General features: G+C 29.1%; 1 protein-coding gene across 1 annotated transcript; it reads right to left on the bottom strand.

Moving 5' to 3' along the window:
• Positions 1-3568: 3568 nt before the first annotated feature.
• On the bottom strand, positions 3569-3935 carry LOC112685855. Its single transcript, XM_025557880.1, has one exon. It carries the CDS (start codon positions 3839-3841, stop codon positions 3569-3571), a length of 273 nt encoding a protein of 90 aa, XP_025413665.1. The 5' UTR covers positions 3842-3935.
• Between the last annotated feature and the right edge of the window lie 13309 nt (positions 3936-17244).

Here is a 17244-nt window from a genome sequence, read left to right as displayed (position 1 = left end):
CTCTCGTTTCATCTTCTAAATGAACGGGGTTTTTTTTTTACAAACGAACGGTTTTTTTTTTTAATCTGTGAAAACCACGGGCGTCTACATCCGTTATACATCTACGCTCAAAAGACTATCGTTTCAAACAAGACCGGCTTTAGATACGATCGACGCGTAAGAGACGTTAAAATTAGAAATATATTTGATGAAACGTGGGCGACGCAGAAAGAATAATAATTTTCTCAACGCGATTTAATATAAATTAATTTTATCATTAATGTTATTTATTATTATATCAACACACAAGTAGTGGCTGATTTTCTTCGTATGATTTATAAACATGTGACTAGTATGGTAGTTTGAAAAATTATTTCGAATATTTTTGATCATTCTTTGATCGTCATCTGCAGGTCCCCGAATTCTGTCTGTTTAAGTTAAATGTTCTGGTCGTTTAAGAGGGAGGGGCACCAAAACAATTCTTGCACTGGGCGCCAAAAGAGTCGAGACCGGCCCTGGTTTCGAACGATATACATGAAATATTAGTGAACCGGTGGAAAACCACGTGGACGGACTGTTGTACGGCGCGGCGTATACAATGAACGTAGTACGTGGTTGAACGCGTGTAACAACAGTAACGACCTGACCCGCAGTTTTAAATTATGTACGGACGGGAAAAAAAAAAAGTGCGCTGCGTATGAGAAAAAAAAATATACGCACATAAAAAATATACATAGTACGCGAAAAATGCATAAAACCTTTTCGTCCGTTCACGCGTTTCAAATATTATATACACACGCACGAGCGTACACGTTTATATGATATTGCATTAGTACGATATACAAGTTTCCGGTGGTTGTTAATATAATATACAATACGTGTAGGTACGTGGTATTATAATATTCATAGGCGGCTAAGCGGTGGCGTACACACATGGGTGGGGGTTAACCCCCCCAGGACCAAAAAAATAAAAAGAAGAAAATTGTGATATTATTGATGACGTGTAATATATTCGTAGTTTCATTGTTACGTTTTGAACTTAAAATATACAACTATACAAATATTATAATAATTAATTAATTATATTGATATATGTTTGAAAAGTTTTGTTAACCATGCTGTTTTATATTCCTATAGCTACTAATTTACTGTAATGTAAAAATAAACAGTAAATTGATAAAAAAAATTGTATAAAATAATATATATTTATAGCAGTTATTTATCTGTGAAACGAAAAAAAAAAAATAAAACGATTATTTTTGCTAACCCTTCCTAAACAATTTACTCCACTGCGGTCCACGATAGTATGCGTTGTTGTCCGTTTCACGAAATGGACTACGTTTGGATCGCTTTTGCAAAACGCAACAGCTATTTTTCCACTTCGCGTAAATATGAAACGGATACCTAAACCACTGGACGACGGGACTTGTTCTGTCGTTTGGATGTCCGAATAGTAAAACGGTAAACTTTACTTGTTTAAAGAAATTTGCTACCTATTCAATTTTTTTAAATATACTTAAATTTCATTCCAAGAATACACAATACATAATATAATATAATCATAATACATTATTTAATGAATTTAAAGACTATATTAAATTTATTAGACAGTTAATGGTTTAATAAAAATTGTTTATAACAACAAGCCACACCTTAAATTAAAAAAAATACAATTATTTTAATTAACACCACATTTTTTTATATAATAAATATCATAATATAATAATAAAATAATTTTAATTTTAAGTCCTAGTAACAAGTAACAATACATTTAGCATATTTATTTAATGTATAATTTTGTATTTTTATATTTTAGAGTGTGTTAACTTAATTTTCTCGTCATTTCTGTTTTTTTTTTTTTTTTTAATAGAGCATATAAGAAATGCTTTTCAGCTATGTGAAGAACGTCAAATTCTTCTAATAAATAATATTCATCTCGAGTTTTCTTATTTCTAAATATTTAAAATGTATTAATTAAATTTAAGATTTGTTCAAAATTATTTATTAAAAAATGTTAGTAATTAAACGATAGTTTTAATAAGTAACTTATTAGATTTTGCTTGTAATACTTCATCAAACAGGCCATTAATTTCATCGGTGGTTTGAGGTTTTTTACCTGATTTATTTGTACTTAGATAAGTATAAAACAAATCAAGTTTCGTGTAACGTTCAACTTTTCGTCAAACAACATATTGTCTTTGAAGTCGAAAATCAGTAAAACTGAATTTTATGCGAAAAAAGTGTACACAATATTTTACGCTTGTCAGCGTTAAACTTATCTCGAAAATGAAAAAATATTATGTATAGGTGAATATTATTGATACTTTTCTGTACTTAAATAGAAACCATTATTTTCCTTTTTTTTTTTTTTTTTTTTTTGTTGTAAGTGGTGAATCAAATCATAAAATCTATTCATAAAAAATATCTTTTATATTTCCCATTTTTATGATTGACAATGATATGCTTAATTTAAATCAATATTAAAAATAACACATTTAAACATCGTTGATCTACAGTTTGTATAAGTGTCAACGTATACGAAGATATACCCAGCAGTTTTATGTTAAAAAATCGGATTTTGAAATATCGAAATTGTACTCCAGCGATAACGATAATAATAACTGAGCATATATCTCAGTGATTTTTTTTAAAAAAAAAAAAAACAAATTTCGAAACAATATTATGACAATCGAAACATCTTACATTTTAATATTATTGAAAATATCTTATAGCAGACATCGCGTTTCAAGTTCGATCAAAATTCACCAAACACTAATTGTAAATTTCCACAAGTACAGTACATACGACGAAGGCTAGTTCGGCAACATTCACTACTATTTTTGGTATATTTTGATATCACACTGGTAACTGTCAAATCTAGTCTAATCTGATCGGCTGCGGCCATAAATCTTAACATATCTATACAAATATTTATATATATGCGCAGTAAATTTTCTATAAAGGTTGCAACGAGTTGTACCCCAAATACGGAGTTGTGTTCGGTGGATTATTTTGGGTTACATGAATCATGTCCAGAAAAATAAAGTGTACAGATTAGATCTATACAAATTGATACATTTTTTAATTACAAAACTACACACATATTATGAATATAACATTTCAAACAAGAATAAAAATTATTCCGTATCATTAATTTATAATAATAATAATAGTATGTCAATATAATATCAGTAATAAAAATAATAAAAATAATGATAGAAGTAAGTATTAGCAAAATACAATAACATCAATAAAAGTATGAATTAAAATCATGAAATTTGTCCATTACACTATTATACATATATATGTTACGGTAAAAGATGAATATTGGTGAATGTCGTTATTATCCGGTAAATGACGTCTTTCACCAAAATGATTCGATTATGTAGGTAAATGATGTAAAAAACCAGATTTTAAATTCAAATGTACATTTTTCACCGGTCATTGATGTCATTTACCAAAACTGGTGGTAAATGATGATAAATCTCAAATAATACACTGATTTTTTTACTATAGGTACTATTTATAATAATGATTTATTGTTAAAATAAAAAAATAATAAAATAATAAAATACGCGCATATTACAAATTATTTATTTGTACAATTTTGGTTACTATGAAATGTTGAACTGCACAATATTTCCACTGCATTGCAATCACATTTTTTAGTACCACAACCAGTTTTGCAGTTGCATCGATTAAATCCTTGATGACCAGCTATTCCATGTCCTGCTGCTTCTCTTAATGTTATTTCCCTGTCTTTAATTTTTTTCATGGCTTCATCTAGCTCTAGAAATTTTTCTTTACATAGAGAAATTTGTGCTCGTGTATATTTGTGTTTCAACACCCCATATTCTGTCATTTCTGTCACAAATTTTTACAAATAATATTATAAAACACACATTCGTAGCAAATACAACTCGCTATAATATACCCGTCGATACTAACTAATAAACTAAAAGATTATCTCACGTTATTATTCGGGTTATCGACGTTATTGCTAGTTGAGATTTTTGTTTATAAAAGTATTAAACATCATTCTCCAATTAAACTGGTGATTGACGACAATAACCGGAGAATGTCTGCATTTACAACGTTTACCAATTTTTAGGTAAATGATGTCATTTACCGGGGAATGACGTCTTTTACCACGTTTACATCATTCACCGTAACATATATACGTAGAAATTTCACACTAGAATATATTTTTTGAAAAAAAAAATTGAAATAAAATTTCATATTGTCATATTTTAAATTAATATAAATAAAATATAAAAATAATTACATATTTGCCGAGAATGTATATGATACTCTTTGTATGAATCAACATCTACAAATTTGTCCATTTTCATTAATTTTTGACTAATACATAATTTTTTTCTCACTTTGTCTTTGATACTATTCTAGTTATTATAATTTTAATATAAATATCATATTGAAAATTGTTAAGACTTCGATAAATTGAAAAATATTGGATTGGCTTGAATAAAACATGAAATTAAATTTAGAGTGAAATGATTCACAGCTGTTATTTTTTTATTTTTATTTACAACTAGTTAACTACGGCTGTAAACACTTTTGATTTAGTTTAAACCATGAATGAAAGTTGGTAAAAGTTTAAAGTTAAATATATCGTACTGTACGCAAATACAACACAGGCGTACGATTCCGGTTATTAAGATACACGTATTGCATTAAAATAGAAAATCGCTAATCGTGGTTAACGCACAGATGCTTTGTCAACTATAATGGTGTACCGTTAAACGTTGGATTTCCTAATTTCATTCAATAGTATACGTTTTTACACACTATTGATGTTCATTACCTGAATGCGTTCGATTTGTTTTCCGGGTAATTTACTGTATTATCTTTACGTGTAAAGTGTAAACTCACACGTTGCGTACACGCAACACACGGAAAATAACAACTTCTCTGTTACATTTTTTTTATGATTCAAATTACATCCAACCATTTGAATACTCCGACCAAAACTTGTATATTATTCTCAAAGTTATTTAATAAAAACAACAATGCCGTTTCTTTGTAAACATGTAAACTGTACAGAGGAATAATGTTTAAAATAAATTAAACTGTTTTACTTAACACATTATATCAATAAAATATTCATAACATCAAATATCATATTACCTTTGCTTGTCAGCAGTTTAGCATATTGAAATTGATAAAATTTAATTTTATTGAACTTAATGTTAATAATAGTAATAATAATTTATTTATAACGGAAAAAATTTCAATTTACATTGAAAAGAATAAAAGCTATGACATATAATTATAAATATGATGGTAGGTACATAGTACTTGTATAATAAACTGTATATAAAAACAAAAAAAGAAAATAATAATATAATATAAGTAAAAGACAATCAATAATTAATGTAATATAGAAATTATTAGGAATACATTAAAATAATTTATTTAAATATAAGAGTGCTGCGTGAAAAAAATCTATATTATTTGTGCTATTCGCGGCTGACATCAAAATATAAGAAGGTGATAAAGAAAGGTAAAGTTTTTTGAAATACTGGGTAAGTAAAATATGGTTTTATTTCTTGAATTAGGAAAATTAATTTTAAAATTTAAACGATCTATTAATTCCTGGACAGTCATTAAGATTATTTAATAATTTAAGTAGAAACTTGAACAGGTACTAGTTATTTAAATCTTTTATCCAGAGGCATTATTGTGAAAAAATTACGTGCAATATCGTAGCTTAAATGAGGAGTTCTACGTATATTGCATTGGTAACATAAAAATTGCAAAAAATTATTTTAGATTTGCAAGAGACATTGTGATTGATTTGTGTTATATCTCCATACTAAGCATGCATACTCTATGTGAGAACGCACTAATGAAAAATATAACAATTTAAGAGCGATATCGTCATGAAAATCTCTACACATACGTTTAATAAAATTTAATTTAGCAAACGATTTATTGGTAATAACATCGATATGTTTTCACATCCGTTTGAAGAAGAACTGCGTCATCATAGCAACGAATTTGTTATTCTTACGACGTTAGTTCATTTCGAAGAGATGTCGTATATTCACGTTGTTTTATTGTCTGGCCCGAAGCACAGCGAATGTTGCTTCATTCAGATGAAGTCTATAAATTTACCTGTAATCGTTAAATGTTGAGAACCTCCGATGAACTGTGTAGAATAACTTTTAAAGGTCTTAGTTTTTCAGTTGAATTTTTTTTTTCTTTATTTCTTTATTACGGAAATAAATTCCAATTACAGTTTTTTTTTTTTTTTCATATAATGTATATAAAATATATTGTACACGTATTAACAGTAAATGAATTATATATAACAATAATTTTAATAACAATAATAATAATAATAATAATAATAATAACTTAAAATTAGTGGTAACTTTACCCATACGTGAACACAAAAGTACGGATACATTTGTATTTAATATTTTATTAAAAATATCATTAATTTGAGTCTTGTTGGATGATTGAGGTTGATCAGAATTATTACTCTCGGGTAAATTGAAGACTATAATATTATTTGCTCGCATTTGTCTGTCTATTAATTCGGAAATAATGTTTTGTTCCGGAGTGGTTGAGTTAGATAGTGTATTATTTTTTTCTTCGAGAGCTTCAACTTTTCCTTTTAAAACTTTATTATCTTCTGATAGAGTAGAAACCGTTTAAAACAATTCTTCAAATATATTGTGTAATTTATTAAATTTATCACTTTGATTATTCAAGGGAGAAATAATTTTACTTTGCTGAGATTTTAAACCTTTTATTGAAGCTATGATTTCGTTACATTTTCTCTCGTCCATGATAAACTATAGGTATGAAATATGTGATTAACAAAATAATATGATTACAGTGTATGAAAGAGATAAGAGAACACACTTTATACACGACCTTCTCGATCGACCGATATCTGTAGACGACTTTAGATAAGATAATAGAATTTGCCTGTACCCGGTATTAAAATGGATTAATGACAAATTGAACTCTTATTCTTCAGATGTATAATTGATTTAAAAAGCCTCTTTTTATTGAAAATTACATGTTAAATGTTGGCTGTTTATTGAGATATGCATTAGCTGATCATTTTTTTTTAGTTGGGAAACTTTTGGTGTTTCTTGCCCTTTCCACTTTTCTGTTGTTTTATTTTCTATTGATGTATTTGTACTGTTACATTCCAATCGTATATGATTTTATCTAGTATCTTCTCTTTGATATGTAGCAGCCAATAAAATGTAATACTTTTTTACTTAGCTGACATCGATGCATATCAGTTGGTGCGTCTCTATTAGCACACAAAATTTCATGTTCATCAAGCACTAAGCTATTTGAATAAACATTGTGGTGGTTAGAACTATGAGATAGAGATAAAAGTGTCAATGTATTAACAATGGCATTAAATTTCAGAATTACATTTGATATTAAAGTCATGATTAATATTATTAAAACTGGAATTCAATTGTATAGTGATTATTGGTTTATTATTAAATCTCAAATTGATACCAGGGTTTTCTTCATTAAGAGTAATAGTCATAGAGTTGTTTTGAATACTAAAATTTAAATTTTCAGCGATATGCAAATTATTTGCTAAATTGAAAGTTACTTGATTTTGAGAGATTTTATGTATATCATTCTGCTTTTGCGATATTCCTTGATGCAATAAATTATCAACTCTATAATAAGAAATTATTTTTTTATAAAAAACTGTTCACGCTTAGTGGCATTACTTTTTTTTTTTAAAAGTCTATTTTTTGACTGATTAAAATTACTATCAACTTTGGAACTAAAAACAAATGGATCCCTATAGTAAAAACAATAAAACCATGATTGACGAACAGCAAGTAAAGAGTTGCATTGCATTGATTATGTATATTTCAAGTTTTATTTAAAATTGTGCATTGTGACCAATACCTTTAAACAATTAATTTTTATATTTACAATTAAATAATCTATTTTCTATTGACTTTGCTCATTCCTTGATTTATCTTATACACTTAAATTCATAAATTTCCTTTTTATAAAGACCAATATCAAATGTGTTTGTTTGTTCGATATTTTTTTCATTGAACAAGATATTGATTATCATTTTACTTTCTCTTATTTTTTCTCTCTAACATTTTTTAGACTTATGACATGGCGTGAATTAATTAGTGCCAATAGTTATAATATTAAATTAACTGAATACAACAATAATCATGGCCTCTAAAATTTATTTTGCTTCACTCATACTAATAGTTTGTATTTTTATACAAGATAATAAGAACATAATTCTTTGATACTGAAGTGTTTAGCTTTTTTGAGAGTAGCCATTGAGTTACTAAATTAAAAAAATTATAGATATCATTTCGTGAAGAAACATTTTGATATTTCAGCTATTATATTGATGTTAATTAAAAAAAAAAAACATACTTCCAAATACTTTTCAAAGGAATTATGTTGCAGAAAAGCTTGCACTATCCTAGACATCAATGATGAAGAATGTATCAGATACAGCTACTTTAGAAGGTTTCACATCATGTTTAAGATAGCGTTTAAGCCATAAAGAAATAAATAGATTATCTTGCTATTCTAATTACATAAATAAAACCATTAAATTTGTCATCAAATCAGTTTATCGCACCTTCATATAAAAATATCAACTGTAAATGTTGTCTCAACAATTGTAGTTTACATTCTGTAAATAATTTCCACGGGCAAAGAATCACCTAAAGCAATTTTTTGCATGAAGTTATTACATTTAGTTAAATTGAAAAACAATGATTTTTAAAAATACGAAGCACTGCGTATTAATCCAGATGCTGGGTACCACTTCGACGTTTTTACAGCACTCAGACTGGGATTCGGTTTTGCTTAAAAAGTAAAAGAACACGATTTTATTTAAGGAGGGTACGATGGGTACAAGTCGAGTAAAAAAAAAAATAAAATAGATAAGAAAGGGAGGGGGTAATAATGATTTACTGGTACTATGATAACTCTTCTATAATCCTTATTGTGCAATTGTATTCTGTATTCGTGTAAGACCGTCATAACCATAACAATTATTTATTCGTAGGCATCTATGTATGATTTTTCATCAATCATATAGTGACGACGTTCGATGTAGATTGGGGAATTGTTAAACATACTCATATGTTCACCTATCCGTGTGATGCAAGCGAGCGAAGAAGCAACTCTTCTGAAACCACCATCCAATCAATCCAAATCTGCCACGTGTTGCAGCCACCAATTTTAATTTAAATATTTTATAAAATATTTAGCGTTAAATAAAGTGAGTGATAAGTACTGTTATAATATTTATTACTCTTGAACAAGACGAATTCGTTTTAAACGTATTCACTATTTTACAGAGGAACGCCGTGATAGTTTATAAATTATATACCGATCGTCGTACATATATTGATGAAAATAATATGTTTAACATCTTCATCCAATGTGTTATGAAATACTATCATTGTTATCTTTTATATTTTTAAAGTATGAAAATATTTGTGGACGATACTTATTTTTCTTATCGATTGTTAATAGTGTTGTAATAATACAATAACGAGCATTACAATTATGATATACTCGTACTTACGGTCTTACGCAAACGAATAGGAATTTGATACTTCATTACATGAATTTAACCGTCGAGTTTATATCCTAAATGTATTACTTTTTACATTGTGTATGTATTATAATCATATTGTAAACACGGATGATTACAAAAAAAAAAATAATAATAATAATAATAAAAGTTGATAGATAGCAAAAAAAATGTGAAATTATTACTTAAATTATCTGATATATGAGCAATATGGTTTTTTAGGTAGGATAAATAAAAAGCAACCATGCAATGTACTTTTTAGAGAGATATATGTATAAGTGGACGAATTATTTATGGCACTTAAAACTGAGAGATAGCGAAACTAAGGAAAAATTTGAAGGATGGCTTGTCCTAATTAATAAGTTTTGCAACTTTCGATCGCCATTGAGATAAATCCTTATAAATCGGTTTCGGTTATTTAAGCGAAATAAAATATATAAGTGTATCAAGAAATGTAGATCTTTTATTTATTTGTACTAACGGGGAACTAGACGCAAATACTTCCGTTTATTTTCACTTCAAGATCGTTAAGTATCCGGGGGACAAGTTTAGACGCAGTCATTTATTTAAATGATTTTATAGAATAATTGCCTATACTGCAATTTTTTTTCCTGCAAATCATTTGTAAGTCTCACCATAACTCTGTTAAAAATGTAGATTCATTGAATTAATGTATTGCGGATGACCCGTTTCGCATAATTTGTACTCGTGCTTATTATACTACGGGTAATTTCACGTACTATACAACATTTGTACACCTTACTGAGACATTAACGTGAAAAAAAGTAGAACGTCTCTATGTTTGCCAAATATTAACTGTTTGTACGATGCACGGAACGCACGAAACGTATGCATGATGCCCAAATGTCCATAAATTACGCTTTATTGATTATTATCGATTATTTTTTGCAATTAAAATTACATCTAAAACGAGAAAGAGATGAGATCAAAAATGGAAGCGTACTAAAACGAAAGATAAATGATGGTGTTCCAGTCAAATTATACCCCGGAAAATATTATCGGGAGGGGGGTAAGATTTTCTTAGACATATTTTACCCTCGGTACAATTATCCTAGGTTATCGTTACCTCCGGTAAGATTATCCTAGGTTAATTATAACCCCTTCGGTAGGTACGATTATCCTAGGAAAGTTTTACCTCCCGATAAGAATATAATAAGGATAATTTTACCTTCCTGTAATAATTTATTAGAAATATTATACCTCGATGGGGTATAATTTTTCTAGGATATTTTTACCCCCCACCTGGTACAATATTCTTACGTTCTAAAAACAGCACAAATACAGTTATTTTTTTAAGTGATCTGTTTTTTAATGTTTTAGAGATATTGGTGTAGGTATAAACGTTATTTTATTGGGTTGCTGTAAATTGCGGCCCATTTAAAATTTTTTTATGTATATTGCGGTCCGGGCATATTTTGTACATACCTAAATTACGGCATGGGTATATTTTATACATACGTAAATTGTGGTCAGGATTATAATTTTTATAACCTACCCAAATATTTTTTATTTATAAGTAATAATTACGTTTAATCAAGTTTACGTCTTGAGCAGTTAAAAATTCGACATCAGCATTTTTTTAATTCAGAATGAATAATTTTAGATGGCCTGGTAAACATGTCATAAACGGCTTTTCTTTTAAACTGTTGTTAAGTTTCTGTCGATTTATTATTTGTTCCGAAATTTTCAAATGATTTGTGTGATCTTTAAAATTATCTATACAAATATTATTAATATTAAATTTCAAAAAAACACTTACACGATTTAATTGTGCAACATCAATGCTGAATATAATTTTTTAGTATTCTGTGAAAACGAAATTTGAAACCATCAAGTACTTTCAACATTTTATTCCTTTCGCTTTTCATAACGTCCATTTTTATTAAATTGAAAAAAAAAATGTTAACTGTAAACTGCATATCATAGACAGACATCTGGTTAAAGTTTTGGGGGAGCTATAATAATTCAATGTAAAATAACCCGCAGGGGTTTCGCTTCTAAACCCCCTTTCCATGCACAAGTAAAACTTATTACTGTTTAAAATATAGATGTTTCTAAATTGTATTAAAAAAAAAAAAAAAAACACTAAATAACGTATATTTAAAAATAATTAATATTTTATTTTAATGACTAATGACTAATATCTATTTAAATCAGCAAAGATATTCAAAATATCATAGCTTTTTATATTTTTCAATATATAGTATTAAAAGATCGCTGAACCTATCTTGAACAAACGAAGTCCTTAGGAAAGTTCTTATTTTTTTCATTGCACTGAAACTTCTGTTGCAAGTAGCTGAACTAATTAGTATTGTTAATGCTATTGTAAATAGTTTTTTATTATTTCTTATTTTACGATTTTCAAAAAAACGAACATATAATTAAGAAAACAACGAATAATATTTCTAACAAAATTTCGATTTTAGAGGAGCTATTAAAATATTTGGTGGGGGCTAAGCCTATGTCCGCTTATGCTGCATATAGACTGTAGAGCAACGTAAGACCTCGTGCGTAAGATCTTTGATCAAATACACAATAGTTGCTAAGGATGACGGTAATACCGGTAAATCGATTTGAGGTCGATATACTGGTGTACCGTCTATTTTTTAAAAACGATATACCGATAATATCGATAATATTGAATTACCAAAGTATCGAAAATATCGATTACACTGAAATTGATCATTTAGTATTTTAATGTATTTTTAAATTGTACAAAATTTCTAGTGGGAAATTACTATGGGCCTTGTATATTATAGTAACACTGTTATTCTAAATAATAAATATATCTCAAATATCGATATGGGTCGGACCGTCGGGTCAGTATTGTTTTGTGCTTATCGTTGTCGCGTGTAAATTTATATTTAATGCTTAATAATCTCAATTCTCAAATGATTTCTTACGTTTGTGTAGTGTTACGGCAGAAAATATTTTATCAATATTCGTATTTGGATTCAAAAGTGTTTAGATTTAGATAAAACAATGGGTAAACAATCTCCAATTTGGAACTTTTTAAATAAAACTGCTAAAAGTACTAGTTAATGCAATAAATGTCTACGCGATTGTGAAGCGAAAGGTGGAAACACAAGTAACTTAAGAGTTCGACATCTAAAGCTTTATTTGGAGTTTTGCCACCAAAAAGCATTAGACAAAAAAAGGTAACAGCGTAATGTTTTATAATTTTAACACTTATTACCTCAATGGCTTATTACATAAATAATATAGTAGGAGACCACCACACCAACATTTGTTTTTCTGTCTCGCGCGTCTTCCTATTTTCCTGTATGTTGACCGGATCATTTTTTAATATATATGACGTTATTAAAAGTTTTAGAGTTAAAATAAAACTAAAACATGCTTTACTTAATAGAAATAAAAATATTAAAAAGTAATCTGGTCAGAATACTGCAGGAAAATAAGAAATTAACGGCATTGTGTGTTTATTATAATATAATTATAGATACGAAGACGAATCTTCTACTGAAGTTGATGAAGTTTTACAAATCAATGATTCTAACATGTTCAATGTTACTGGAGAACATAACAACAGTGATGAAGATGCACTCATAGAATATAACGATGTTTCTTCAAAAACCACGTAAGATTAATAGTTTTTTTGAATTTAAATAATTTCAAAAAAATGATTTTATTTGTTAGTCTATTTGCTAGGATTGCTCGGAAATAGATTTACGACTTTATTTTTAGTCAATAAAATATGATACATAGTAAGTTCATATTTTTCTCAAAATAAACTTATTTGACTTAGTTGTAGATAGCAATGAAATGAAAAATATAAGAATGCACTTCCTAGTAATCTTAAAAAAGAGAAGTACAAATTAAATTTAGTTTTCGAAATTTAAATCGAGCTACTGGATGTATGCTTAATTTTTTTTCGCTTATTGAGCTAAATGTTTGAAAAAATAGGTTGCTCCAGTCCCCTTAAGTTATATAAATTATATTTTAGTTAATGATGAGTACCTACTTATAAATATATTTAAAAAAAAAACATTTAGTACATATTCTAATTTACTACCTATATGGGTTTTTACTGCTTTTAATGGTTTAAAATAATTATAAAAGTAATCTAACTCACTCACTCACATCACACTTTTTTTAAAAGGACATTATGAATACATTTTAAAAGTGCCTTATTCTTAAATAAATAATTTATAATAGATGTTTATGTTCTAGGAATAAATCACTACTACTCCATCAGAGTAAACTGGGAAACGAATTTAAGAAATGTGATAAAAATACATCAACAAGGTACACAAATGGTATTGCTTATTGGATTGCTACTGACATGCAGCCATACAATGTAGTGTCAAAAGAAGGTTTTAAGCACATGATGACTGTGTTGTGTTCTGGTTATGCAGTTCCTAGTAGACAAGTATTTACTGATACTAAAATCCCTGCTATTTATGCTGATGTGAAAATGCGAATAGCAAATTAACTTCAGACTATACAGTATATAGCCTTAACGTTTGATTGTTGGACTTCAAATACATTACACCCTTATATTGTAATTAATGCTCATGGAATTAATGAAAACTGGGAGTTAAAAACATTTTGCCTAAGTTGTTCCAGCTTGAACATAGAACATACAACAAATAATGTAAAGGAAATGGTACTTTGTATTCTCGAAGATTAATAAATTTCACTTTCAAAATGTTCAGGTATTATAACTGATAATGGCACTAACATGATTAAAGCAGTACAACTCTTGGATTTATTTCATGTTAGCTGTTTTGGGCATACTTTGAATAATGGTATTTCAGCTGCTCTAAAATTGAAACCAGTAAATTACGTTATAAATAAAGTGACCAAAATTCGAGCTAAATTTCATTATAATTCAAATATGCGCCGGTTGCTTAAAAAAATCCAAGAAAATCGTCAACTTTCAATTAAAGTAATGCCAGGTGCTCGCGAGACTCAATAGTGGTCTTATTTGCCAGCACTTGAGTTTATAAAAGACTATCATGTACCTCTTCATGACGTTTTATACGAAACTAGATCAAATTCCAAGAATCTACTACTCCTTCCAAATTATGAGGAACTTGAATTTTTAAATTGAATATATATTTTTGGAAATGAATTGTAAGGCGTTATTGACTACAACGAACTTTTTATATGTTTATTACGCCAGTTACCAGAAAATCATAAAATAGAAAATTAGCAAAACTGTGGTACTGAAATCTAAAATTGCATATGACCTGTTAAAAAAAAAAATATTTTAATTTTTATTTTATTAATTTATTTTATATATTAATAAAATAACGTTTGTACCTACACCATTGGCTTTACATTAAAAACAGATCGCTTAAAAAAATAATTGTATTTGTGCTGTATTTTTAGAACGTAGGAATATTGTACCGGGGGGGGGGGGTAAAATATGCCTAGGAAAATCTTATACCTTCCCCCCCTCGTGAATATTTTCCGGAGGTATGATTTGTTTGTACAATGGGTATAATATTGTAATTGATGGACGCGTGTTAGAATATAAGAAGCACTTGATGTTAAGTGCTCGTAAACAATATTGTCTTAACTCGATAACCGTTTTTTGCACATAATTCTAATGGTTACAATTTCTCAGTTGCTGACGTGAAAAAATACTTTGCTCTCGCGATTCATCACACAAGACACCGAGCGGCAAGGATGAGGTGACATGGTGAAGGAAGAAAGGAGAATGGATATCATATGAGAGAATAAATTGACAAACATAAAACGGTGACGGTGTAAATACGTAATGCTGAAACAGAATTCATTAGCCTTTTTCATTAAATTAGTTAATATTCGGAGAATCCTCAGTACAGTCGGTAGTGTCGAGTGTGCCAGTGAAATTTGTCCATATGCACGTGTGGTATATATGAAAATATTTGATGACGAAGTGGATCCCTCAAATGCTCGTATTATAATAATTATGGTATAGCACAGGTAGGTTTACACGATCGCCAATTACAGTCATAAATACAAACCCTCACACACGTGCATATACACGTATAACTCTCTTATGCAGACACATACACCTCCAACACACACACACACACACACACACACACACACACCTACACCTACAGCCCATATACACTGTATATAGACTCTCACGGTACACGATTGAAGTTAAAAACCTTATTGAATCCATATGGATTCACCCCGAATGTGTACTATCGATAAAATATACAATAAATTTGCATGGGTACAAACACATTATTCTGTATCTTTTAGTAAATTTACTAATAAAGTTTTGATAGGACACGTCGTATAGAACAGTTTTCAAAATTACTCTGTGCTTCTAATAAAAGTTTACACATTGCTGATTGTTACCGGTCTTCTATGAAACGTAATCGTATTGTAATTAAAATTCATGCGATTTACGTACCGGACGAACCGTCAATTTTACAGTTTTTTTTTTCGTCCAGCATTCATAACCTTGCAGCACGCTTTCAGTTCTAAAAAAACGGTAAGGAAAAAATACTATAATAATATGCACTTAAACCCATTTAAATTGGCACTTAATTACGCGCTAAAAATTTAAATTTAAACCGAAAACGAATAACAAAACTTATTTATATTTTTTTTATTATATTATACTTGTATTTCATTGCCATTTTGATACCGTATCGTATGCATAAAACAGCATTAAAACTATAAAGTTATGTTAAAAACCTAATATGACACTCGTCGTTGTCAAGTACACGGGATACATTGACACAGATGGATGTGTCTCAATGCAAACGAGTAAAATGTACCGTCCGTCTTCTCTAACGACGATTCGGTTGTTATGGTATGTTCAAAGTAACAATTTTTAAACCGATTCTGGTTTCATTAAAGAATTTACACTAAAGTGTTTACTATGATTCCACTAAGAATTCACCACGATAACGTAGTCGTTGTTGAGAGAAACTATGCATTTTACAAGATTGTTCGTTTCATTCGACGGGCATGACGTTTCGGAACAAATTTTAACTCTAACCCCAATGATAATGCACACACCTGTCATGATAATAAAAATGAACTTATGAAATATCTGTGAAAAAAAATAATGTTTCCCCACACGGTTTTTTGCGAAACGGATTTACGATTTATTTTTAAATCTCTAAGACTTGTGAAAACAATATTATACAAACAGTGCAATGTCCCTTGGTCGGTTTCTGAAAAATAACTCGCACGGCCAATTTCTTTAAAAACTAGGTCTTAAATCTACATATTTCAAATTTGTCAAAAACTCAATCCAAAACAATGATTTACAAAAACTCCGGCTATAAGCGTATTCGACTCTTAGCCAAAACTCACTCACCGTCATGCACCGAATAAAAAAATAAAACCCTGCTGATCAACTGAAAATCCACTAAATCCACTAGTAAAGCCTTCCCGCCCTCTAAAGCGAAGCGAAGCAGAACCTCTCAACATGTGTACAAGCAATATGTTAACGAAGTCGTCGGGAAAAGGGGATGAAACGTTTCGGTTGGCGATGGTTTTATGCGGAAAAACGAGGGTTTTCGGGGCGGGGGAGACGATTCGTCGTTGTCGTTCTCTGTGTCCAACGACCCGACCGTTGTGTAAGGCCGAGCGCACACCAAAAGAGAAAAACCACATCGAGTCGCTCGGATCAGCTCGGAGTTGTTTGGACATAATTAGAACACAAG

The sequence above is a fragment of the Sipha flava genome, unplaced genomic scaffold (genome assembly GCF_003268045.1).
Source record: "Sipha flava isolate LNK unplaced genomic scaffold, YSA_version1 293_pilon_pilon, whole genome shotgun sequence".
Lineage (NCBI taxonomy): Eukaryota > Metazoa > Arthropoda > Insecta > Hemiptera > Aphididae > Sipha > Sipha flava.
The sequence above is the reverse complement of the archived record's forward strand: the minus strand, read 5'-3'. Positions and strand labels throughout refer to the sequence as shown.